The sequence below is a fragment of the Terrapene carolina genome, unplaced genomic scaffold (assembly GCF_002925995.2).
Source record: "Terrapene carolina triunguis isolate 2854851 unplaced genomic scaffold, T_m_triunguis-2.0 Scaffold423, whole genome shotgun sequence".
In the NCBI taxonomy this organism is placed as follows: domain Eukaryota; kingdom Metazoa; phylum Chordata; order Testudines; family Emydidae; genus Terrapene; species Terrapene triunguis.
Genome location: NW_020664774.1, coordinates 654,589 through 665,652, shown reverse-complemented (window position 1 = coordinate 665,652; position 11,064 = coordinate 654,589). Strand labels below are relative to the sequence as shown.

The 11,064-nt window shown below is 55.0% G+C and overlaps 1 protein-coding gene across 1 annotated transcript in view; it reads right to left on the bottom strand.

The window, feature by feature from the left end:
* Nucleotides 1-4,650: 4,650 nt before the first annotated feature.
* Nucleotides 4,651-11,064, bottom strand: part of ZNF629 (zinc finger protein 629) — a 6,707-nt gene continuing 293 nt past the window's right edge. The window contains exons 2-3 of the mRNA XM_024212307.2: nt 7,736-7,837; nt 4,651-7,385 (exon numbers count right to left, since the gene is read on the bottom strand). Of these exons, the coding sequence (XP_024068075.2) occupies nt 4,681-7,385; nt 7,736-7,802 (2,772 nt within the window). The 5' untranslated portion in view covers nt 7,803-7,837 and the 3' untranslated portion in view covers nt 4,651-4,680. The remainder of the gene's footprint in view (nt 7,386-7,735; nt 7,838-11,064) is intronic.

The window sequence follows — 11,064 nt, the reverse complement described above, 5'->3', positions numbered from 1 at the left end:
AGGCGCAGAACCCCTCCTGGCCACCAGTAGTGCTAGAACAGCCCCATCCCTGGGAGCTGCAACACACGTGGGACACCACCGGGGTGGGGGAAGAATGTCTGCCTCTGCAGAGCAGGGCTGTAGGTAGATTCATAGGTAGCGGAGAGAAAGCCTAGAGCAGGAAATATAGGGCTCAGTTAGGGGTCATTCGATTCAGCCCCACAGAGGTAGAGAACTAGACTGATTTTGATGGTCCGGCTGGCTTTCTTTATCCCCAGCACATGCTTCAGGGCCAGGCTGGCCTCCAGTGATTTTTGGGAGAGGGTGAAATTCTGCTTCCTTTTCACACCAGACATCACAAATTGCCAGTGACCAGTTTATTGGCTGGAGGAAATTGGCCAGTTTAGGTCGACATGGCATGGGGACAACACAGAAGGTCATTCTCTCCAGACACTATCCATAACAGGGCATCATTCTCCCTGGCCCATTGCCTCATGGGAAAGCTAGACAGACAGACAGAGAGAAGCTGGCAGAAATCTTAGCTCCATTGTCTTTGCTCTAGTGATGCAAAAGCTGGAATCTCAACTTTTCTCCTCCAAAGGTCAGGGAAGATTTTCATCAACGTTTGAAATGTCCACAAACAACTTGCAACATTTCAACTTTTTCCCATCAAAATGTCAAATGTGGTTGATTGCGACATTTCCCCCCCAAAATTTGGAATCTCAGAACATCTCAAATGTTCACATTTCTCATCCACCTTCCAAACGTCGATCTTCTCGATGAGCATTTTGAATGGCATTGAATTTTTTTCACTCTTCATTGAAACTTCTAGTGAAATTTTTCATCAATTTCAAATTCCAAGAAAATATTTTCGACATTTCAAATTTTGATATTTCTTTTCCATCCAGATCTCATTGTAATATTTTCATCGGAAATTGAATTGACACATTTCCCGTCAATAAAAATGGTCAAAAAGGTCCAATTTCAGTAAAAATGTTCAACATTTCTACCAAAAAAAAAATTCATCCATGTTTTGAATTTCAATATTTTTTCCATCAGAGTTTTTAATCTTATTGAAATTTTTGCTCAAAAATTTGAATTGCAACATTTCGCATCCACAGTTCAAATTTCAGTGAAAACATTCATCAGCATTTCAAATTCACCCAAAAAACTTTCACTGACATTGTAAATTTCTGTTTTCCATCAGAATTTCAAATGTGATTAAAATATTTTCATCACAATTAAAATTCCAGTGCATTTTTCATCCATTTCAAATTTTAGGAAAGGTTTTTTTCATTGACATTTCAAATTGGGACATTTTTCATCAAAATTTCATCTCTCTGAAATTTTTCCATCAAAATTTGAACTCCAACATTCTCACGGATGCCTCAAATATCAATGAAAATGTGCATCAAAATATCAAGTTTCAGTGAAAACTTTTCAGCCACATTTCAATTTTTGCTATTTTCCATCTCAATTTTGAGCACCAACAAAATTCCTCCTCAAAATATCACAAGCATTTCAACCCAAAAATTCCAGTGGCACTACTCATTTGGATATTTTCCATCAGAATTTTGACTCTCATTGAAATTTCCCCCCTACAAAAATGAAAATTCCAATGACATTTTTCATCAATTTCAAATTTCACCACAACATTTTCACTGACATTTCAATTTTGATATTGTCTCCCATGATGGCAAATCTCATTGACATTTTTCCTCAATCACACTTTGAAATTCCAATGAAGTTTTGCATCCGTTTCCAATTTCAACAAAACATTTTCCGTCAACATTTTGAATTTTGATATTTTCAAGCAGAATTCTGAATCTCTCTGAAATACTTTCTATCCGCATTTCTCAACACACGTCAGTGGTTGTAAAACTTCATATCCCAGTAAAACCAGCCATATTTCAATGAAAGTTTTCAACCAAACAAAAAAGTTCATTACAATTTCAAATTTCACTGGGGTCGGGGAGTAGAACCAAAATTCTACCTCAGAAATGTGGGAGGTGTGGAATTTCCATCCCATTTCACTAACAGCCTCCAAAACTGACTCAAATATTTTAAAGCAGAAATACAACCCTGATCTCTTTCGAGGGGAATCCATTTGTTCTGACTTCATCTCTAGGCACCAAAAAGGTCGTAAATTAACGCTATTTATTATCCGGATTGTGGTAGCATCTCTGAGCACCAACCATGGCCTAAGACCCCACTAGCACCCCCAGTGCTAGCCACTGTGCAGACACAGAGCTTGCAATCCAGTGTACAGTGGAGCGTGAAAGGAACAAGGAGCCAGTGTGTAGCAAGCACCCTGCTTGCCTTTAAAGGGACCCGATCCTTGATTTTAATATCCGGTCCTCCCCATGGCATCTCTGCCCAGTCCAGAGCAGGTGCAACGATGGATTTCATGGGTCCTCTTCCATAGCTGGCAGAATCACACAGTGGGGAACACAGGAACAGCTGCCCCAGAGCAGAGCAGTGCAGTGGGCCCATCTACCCTGGTATCCCACCTCTACCAGTGACTGTCCCAGCTGCTTCAGAGAAAGGCAGATCAACCCTCTCTTCCCCCGGTGGGCAGTTCTGGAATAACTTGCCCCCAGGGAAAGGAAGATCCCACACAAGCCCCCAGAGTTCGGACCCCAGAGTAGGGTGGGTTTCATTTCCCTTCCCTCCCCTCCGACTATTGCTTATTTCGGGGTGAATAATGGAGTTTTCGGTTCACTGGCAGGTCTGAAAAATTGGAGGGGAAAAAAATTCAGGTTTTGGGTCAAAATTGAATGTTTATGAAATTTTCGGCAAATCAAAAGTTGAAAAAAAGTCCCATCTGGGGTCAAACAAAATGTTTCGTTTTGCTTCTGAGCCTTGGTTTGTTTTTTAACGCTTCTGAGTTGTCATTTCAATCAAACCAAGGGAGGTTTTGAAACAAGCCGCCATTTGCAATCAGAACGGTGAAACATTTTCACTTTTTCGGGATTGATTTTCGGGTTTTTTCCAACCGAAACCATCTGCTGAAACTGACAAGGAACTGCAAACGGTTTCACGGAATCTGTCCATTTCACCCCCAAAAAACTTTTGGCCAAAAAACGTCTCCCAGCTCTAGTTATTCCAAAAGTCCTATTGACTGTCACAACTTTGAATGCCCGCATTATCCTTAGCAATGTTAAATCCTTATTTTATTTTATTTTTAATTCTAGGCTCTGCTGTTATGTAGCTGCAGGTAGTTCCCCTGGCTAAGCAGAGCATGGATCAGCTCTCAAATCCCAGCCACTGCACTTCAAGGGAAGGTTCCCAGCTGAGTTCCTCCCGGGCCGGGAGATGAAATACACGTGTAATCGAGTGGCCCACCTGGGAAAGGTTTGGGGGATGAGATCTCAAAGACCTTCACCAAGGATGTTGGTATACGTAGCCCCATTTTACAGATGGAGAAACTGAAGCACAGAGAGGTGACATGATTTGTCCCAAGGTCACCCGGCAGAGCTGGGGAGAGAACCCAGGAGTCCTGGCTCCCAGCCGCCCCTGCTCTGGCCCATTAGACCCCACTCCCCTCCCAGGACTGGGGAGAGAACCCAGGAGTCCTGGCTGCCAGGGCACTACCCATTGGGCCACACTGCCTCCCACGACTGACTCGAGGCCTGGAAAGACAACCGATAAGCACCTAAAGGAGGAGGTTCGTGAGACCAGAGGGCTCTTGGAGCTAGCAGACAAAGGCCAATTGGGAGCCAATGGCTGGGAGCGGAGAGGAGATAAATTCAAAGTTGGTAGAAGAGGAAATATTTTCTCTCTGGGGGAGTTGGGGGCCGGCTCACCCAGCACTGAGATGCAGCCACCTCTGAGGCGGGGCAGCTGGGGAACAGCCGCAAAGCGACACCACCCGGGGACAGCTCGCCGCACCCCACAATGAAATCGGATCCCCAAACAGATCCCAACATGATCTAAGTCACGTCCGTGTATTATATCTCAGCCCGAGCCCCTGCAAAACCAGCTACTCCCCCGACAGATCCCAGCACGACTCTCTGCAAAACCAGCCCCCCCATCCCATCCCACCCCCACCCCTTGCAAAACCAGTCCCCCCAGATCCCAGCACAACCCCCTGCAAAACGAGCCCCCCATCCCAGCACAACCCCCCACAAAACCAGCCCCCCAGATCCCATCCCCACCCCCTGCAAAACCAGCCCCCCAGATCCCAGCATGACCCCCTACAAAACCAGCCCCCCCAGATCCCAGCACAAACCCCTGCAAAACCAGCCCCCCAGATCCCAGCACGATCCTCCACAAAACCAGCCTCCCCAGATCCCAACACGATTCCCTGCAAAACCAGCCCCCCCAAATCCCAGTATGATCCCCTGCAAAACCAGCCCCCCAGATCCCAGCACAACCCCCTACAAAACCAGCCCCCCCGATCCCAGCAGAACACCTTGCAAACCCAGGCTCCCCCAGATTCCGGCACGATCCCCACGAAACCAGATCCCCTAGATCCCAGGGCAACCTCTCCCATTGCCAAACCAGATCCCCGTCAAACAGATCCCCAGACCAGCCACCCCCACATCCACCAACCTCCCCTTCCTCGCCCCCAGCCTCCTACCCCAGGGCCCTCAAACCTTCACGCCCCTCCCGCGACCCAGATTCCAGCAGGCACCCCCTCCCTCCCCCCACCCCCGGCCCAGTCTCGAGCTATGAACTGGCCAGGTGCCCTCGGGGGCCTCACACCCTGTCCCCCACGTGGTTCTGGAGGTGTTGGAGGAGCACAGAGCCCCCCTGGGAGCCTTTGCCACATTCCGGGCGCGCCAGAGACATCCCCCCGTCGCGGCGGGCGGCCGTGGCCAGGCCGTGGCCTGAGGGCTGGAGGCGGGGCCGAGCCGGGGCCAAGCCGCCGGGAGGAAGGGAGTCGTCTGCCGCGTGCCTCCGTGGGCCACGCCCGGCCACGTGGTTCCCCTGGCGCAAGAGGATGGCGGAGATCTCGGCACAGCTCTTGCGGCTCTTCTCCCCAGGCCCGGCCGGCTCCCCTCCAGCGTGGACCTCTTGGTGCTTGGCCAGGGCTGCCGCGTCCGGGAAGCCACGCCCACACTCCGGGCACCGGAAGGGCTTGGGGTGGGAGGCCAGGTGGCGGGAGAGACCCGAGCCCTCGGCAAAGCTCTGGCCGCAGTCGTGGCACTTGTAGGGTTCGGTGGCCGGGCGCCGGATGAGGCTGGCCATTTCACCCGAGCCGGGGCGGTTGCCAGTGGCTGAGCCGGTGGGGGAGGGATCTGCCGCAGGCCGGCCTCTTTGGTGGACGCCCGGAGCCACGTGGGACGGTTCCGCCCTGGGGTGGCCTTTTTCGTGGACACCAAGCTCTGAGCTGTCACGGACGGGTTCCCCCTCGGCGTGGCTTCTTTCGTGGGCACCGGCCGCCGAGCACTCGTGGAAGGGCTTGGTTGGGTTGCAGCCTCTCTGGTGGGCCCCTGGAGCCGAGCTCGCCCCGAGCCCCTGCCCGCAGTCGGGGCACCTCAGCTTTTCCCTGATGTGGTTCCTCTGGTGCTGGGTGAGGGCAGAGATGTCACCAAAGCTTTGCCCGCAGTCGGGGCACTTGTAAAGCTTTTCACGCATGTGGGTGATCTGGTGCCGGGTCAGGGCTGCGCTGTCCTTACAGCTCTGCCCGCATTCCGGGCAGATGCACGGGGCATGGATCTCCTGGTGCTTGGCCAACACTGAGCTATCTCCAAAGCTTTCCCCGCAATCATCGCAGATGCAAGAGGAATGGATCTCCTGGTGCTTGGCCAACGCTGAGCTATCTCCAAAGCTTTGTCCGCAGTCGTTACAGATGCAAGACACATGGGTTATCTGGTGCTTGGCCAGCGCTGAGCTATCTCCAAAGCTTTGCCCGCAATCATCGCAGATGCAAGAGGAATGGATCTCCTGATGCTTGGCCAACGCTGAGCTATCTCCAAAGCTTTCCCCGCAGTCGTTACAGATGCAAGACACATGGGTTATCTGGTGCTTGGCCAGCGCTGAGCTATCTCCAAAGCTTTTCCCGCAATCGTTGCAGATGCAAGTCTCCCGGCTCTCCCCGAGCCCCCTGCCTCCCGCCCCGCCGCTATGCCCTTCCTCCTGGTGCCGCCGCAGGGCCTCCTCCTCGGCGAAGCGCTGGCCGCATTCGTGGCACACGTGGGGCCGCTCCTCCATGTGGATGCGCTCGTGGGTGATGAGGTTGGAGCTCTGGCTGAAGGCCTTGCCGCACTCGGAGCAGCGGTAGGGCTTCTCGCCGGTGTGGGTGCGGCGGTGCTGGATGAGGTGGGAGCTGCGGACGAAGCTCTTCCCGCACTCCGCGCACTGGTAGGGCTTCTCGCCGGTGTGGATCCGCTGGTGCCGGATCAGGGTGGAGCTCATGCCGAAGCTCTTCCCGCACTCCCCGCACCGGTAGGGCTTCTCCCCCCGGTGGATCCGCATGTGCAGGGTGAGGTTGGAGCTGAGGCTAAAGCTCTGGCCGCACTCGGCGCAGGCGTAGGGCCGCTCCTCGGTGTGGCAGCGCTGGTGGCGGGCCAGGGCCGAACTGAGCCCAAAGGTCTTGTGGCAAGTGGGGCACTTGTAGGGCTCCACCCCCATGTGCAGCCGCTGGTGCTTGACCAGCGTGGCGCTGTGCCCGAAGCTCTTCCCGCACTGCAGGCATTCGTAGGGCTTCTCGCCGGTGTGGGTGCGCTGGTGCTGGATGAGCTCCGAGCTCTGGATGAACGTCTTCCCGCACTCGGTGCACCGGAAGGGTTTCTCCCCGGCGTGGATCTTCTGGTGCTTGACCAGGTTGGCGCTCTGGGTGAAGCCTTTGCCGCACTGGGTGCACTTGAAGGGCCGCTCGCCGGTGTGGGTGATCTGGTGCTGGATGAGGTCGGAGCTGCGGTAGAAGCTCTTCTTGCAGTCGCCGCACTGGTAGGGCTTCTCGCCGGTGTGGGAGCGCTGGTGCTTGATGAGGTTGGTGCTCTGGCTGAAGGCCTTGCCGCACTCCCCGCACTGGTAGGGCTTCTCGCCGGTGTGGGTGCGCTGGTGCTGGATGAGGTTGGAGCTCCAGCTGAAGCTCTTGCCGCACTCGGAGCAGCGGTAGGGCTTCTCGCCGGTGTGGGTGCGCTGGTGCTGGACGAGGTGGGAGCTCTGGGTGAAGCTCTTCCCGCACTCGGTGCAAGTGTTGGGCCGCTCGCCCGTGTGGATGCGCTGGTGCCGCACCAGCTTGGACCACTGGGTGAAGCTCTTCCCGCACTCGTTGCAGATGTAGGGGCGCTCGCCCTTGCGCTGCGGTGGGGCAGGGGTCCGGGCAGAGGAGGACGGGGGTTCAAGGCGGGGCGGGCGGCCCGCCTGGGTCCAGGAAAGGTTCTCCCACGGCCACTTGGGGCCGGCAACCTTGGGGTCCTGGAGAGGTTTGTCCTCCGGCGACGTCCGCTCCGCTGGGGGAAAGGGGGAGAGAAAGATGATAAGAATGTGTCAGGACTCCTGGGTTCTATCCCAGGTCTGGGAGGGGAGTGGGGGCTAATGGTTAGAGCCGGGGGGGCTGGGAGCCAGGACTCCTGGGTTCTCTGCTGGCTCTGGGAGGGGAGTGTGGTCTGGTGGGTTAGAGCAGTGAAGGTTGCACCCTCGCTACAGGACCAGGTATAGAACCCAGGAGTCCTGGCTCCCAGCCCCCCTTGCTCTAACCACTAGACCCCACTCCCCTCCCAGAGAACCAAGGAGCCCAGCCTCAGTTGATTCCTGGACAGTCTCCAAGCCAGTCTCTCCGACTCCTCATGCGTGTGGTTACCTCCTGAGATCACCCTTTCCTCGGAGCCCTGGAGATCCGGGACGCTCGGCTCTTCCCCTCTCTCCATCCGGGAGGTCACAGCGGGGGAAGAATCGGGATAATCTGCACACGGAGAAAAGAAAAACAGATAATTGCACAGGGAGGAGAGAACCCAGGAGTCCTGGCTCCCAGCCTCCCACTCCCCTCCCCTCCCAGATCCCTGTCCCCACAGGTGTCAGTGGGGGTTGCTCCAGATTTACACAGGGGTCCCCGAGATCCGACGCCTGATTCCGGAGCCCGAGGAACCTGACCTCCCGGCCTGGGTTATTCAGACGAAATTTACAGCCCTTGTCAGTTTCCATGCAGGGGTTTTTGTTTTTTTTTTATCTTCAAAGCAATTAGAGCCATTAGCTAATTAATCCTCCCAACAGCCCTGTGAGGTAGGTATTCTTAGCCCTGCTGACACACCGGGAGCGGAATTAGAAGGATGAAGTAATGTGCCCGGGGGCACACGATGAGTCAGTGGCAGGGTTGAGATTTCGGGCTCCGAAATCCCTGGCTGCAAGCCCAGCTCACCCCGTTTAGGGACAGGGTCACTGAGATCAGAACCCAGCCGTGACTGCACTGGGGTCGCTCCGGATTTGCACCAGGATCCGGTCCTGACTTCCTTGAAACTGGATTTAGCTGCTTCGCTTTCACTCCTCAACTCGGGAAACCTGGACCACGCATTTGGTTTTTATCCCTTTAAAAACCCGACAACACCTTCCCCACCCCCCGCTGTGTTTTCAGCAACTTTAGAGCCACCTAACAGCCTGTGGACTCTTTTAATTACTATTATGATTTAAAATTACAGGACCACCATTCTGCTGGGAGCTGGACGGACCCTGACTGAGATCAGGGGCCCCTGTCGTGTCAGGTGCTGCACAAACCCAGATAGAGATCGGGCCCTAGCACACATGGTGCTGCACTATATAAGACCCCACTTTTCTTTCAGAGCTCAACATAGAACCCAGGAGTCCTGGCTCCCAGCCCCCCCTGCTCTAACCCACCAGCCCCCACTCCCCTCCCAGAGCTGGGGATAGAATCAAGGAGTCCTGACTCCCAGCTGACCTGCTCTAACCCACTGGACCTCACTCCCCTCCCAGAGCGAAGGATAGAACCCAGGAGTCCTGGCTCCCACCCCCCGCACCTGCGCCCCAGCTAGAAAGACAGGTGCAATCGATCGATTTGGGTGAGCAGAGATTTTTCACCCCATCTCCGCCAGTTTCAGGACGGCTCCTTCCCGTGCAGCCGTCTACTATTTTTGCGGGAGAAAAAGTGGGGAATTCGCCTAGTGACGTTGTTAAGAACAACGACAACCCAGCAACGCTCTGCAGCGAGGCTTTTAGCCGAGCCTAAGAGGCTAACTCCAAGAAGATCTGCTGGCCAGAACACTGGCCAGCAGCGGAGGGACCTTCAGAATGGAGGTTGGTTTCATGACAATCATTATTTATTATCATCGATCGGGCGGGAAGGGCTCTCCTAGGACATGTGGTGACTGCAATTGAATCCCATTGCTTCTTGTCCTGTCTGCAGCGGATAAGGAGAAGAATCGATCACCCTGCTTTTTGTAACCCTCTTTTATGTGCTCGAAAACTGTGCTCGGGGTCCCTGTTCTGTCTTCTCTTCTCCAGACGAAACCAACCCCGGTTTTTCAACCTCTCCCGTCAATCGCGTTTTCTGGACCGTTCCCTCCTTTTTGTGGGGGCCCAGAATTGAACACAGCTGAGGCCTTCGCAGCGCTGAGCGCGGCGGTAGAATGACTTCCCGGCTCTCGCCTGCATCCCCCCAGAACAACGTTCGCGGGGGGGTTCTGGCCACTGCATCACCTTGTTGACTCATATTTCGTCTGTGATCCATTCTTGGCCCCGGGTCCTTTTCTGCAGCACTGCCTCCTAGGCCGTCATTCCCCGCTTTGTATCTGGGCGACGGATTGCTCCTGCCTGAGCTTCGTCCTTTGCACGAGTCCTTCCTGAATTTCATCCTATTTAAACGGCCGGCCCAGGATGCGTCTGCCTTCCTGTATAACCCAGGCCAGAGAGCTGCACCCGCTTCCCCTGGTAGGGAGCCCAGTCACTTGTGTTTGGTTCAAGCCTCTTCCGAGAAGGCAGCCAATCGAGATGAGAAGGCCTCAAGAGACGGAAAATCCACCCCGGCCCTTAGGGGTTTGTTCCAATGGACAGTCACCCACAGTGTTGAACGGGTGCTGCCTTATTCCACATGGGGACGTGTTTGGGTTTTAGCTGCCGGCCACGGATTTTTCAGCTCTTTCTCTGCGAGGTTCAGGAGCTCGTCAGTAGCAAGGACTGTCTCAGGTCGCCTCTCCGTCTTCCTGTGGCTGAGCTCTCGAAGTCTCTCGCCCGCAGAGGCGTTCTCCCGCCCTCGCCTAGTTTTTGTGGGGCCACGTCCCTGCCCCCAGAACTGCCAGCAGCATTGACGCTCTGGTTAATATGGCCGAGGGTCCAGTTAGCCATTTGGATCACGGGGAGCTCGTGTTGGGTTGTGTGGCTGTTATGAACCCCGAGTCTTTTCAGAGTCACTGCTTCCCAGGATTCAGTTCCCACTCCCCTCCCGGAGCTGGAGCTCCCAGCCCCCCTGCTCTAACCCACTAGTCCCCACTCCCCTCCCAGAGCCGGGGATAGAACCCAGGAGTCCTGGCTCCCAGCCCCCACTGCTCTAACCCACTAGTCCCCACTCCCTTCCCAGAGCCGGGGACAGAATCCAGGAGTCCTGGCTCCCAGGCACCACTGCTCTAACCACTAGCCCCCACTCCCCTCCCAGAGAACGCAGGACTCCTGACTTCTGGTCAAGCAATTTTGTGGGGCCTCTCCGAAGCCACCCCCAATCTGGAACCGTGACACAAGCCCTAGACAGGGTGCGCCTGGGTCAGTCTCGCCAGCCTCAGACGGAGAGGGAAAACCAGCGCCCTTCGCCGTGCATCTCCGTCCAGGGACGCCGCTCGCTCTCGCAGCCACCGCGCTAGACGCCGTGCGAGGGCACAGAAGTGACCAGGCTGTATTTTAACGCCAATCAACCCCTCGTTCACCTGGGGATTAGCAATGACCCCACCCCACCCCCCATTCCTCCCCCCGGCTACCTGTGGAGCAACGGAAGAGATGGACAAGGTTTGAACAGGCACATTTCTGGGAGAACCAGCACCTCTGAGCCCCACTGACTGGGTTGGGGGTCCCTGCTGGACTGAGGAGTGGCTCCCAGCCCCCACTAATACTGCTTGGGGCGGGGGCTGGGAGCCAGGACTCCTGGGTTCTTTCCCCAGCTGCGGAAGGGAAGTGGGGTCTAGTGGGTTAAAG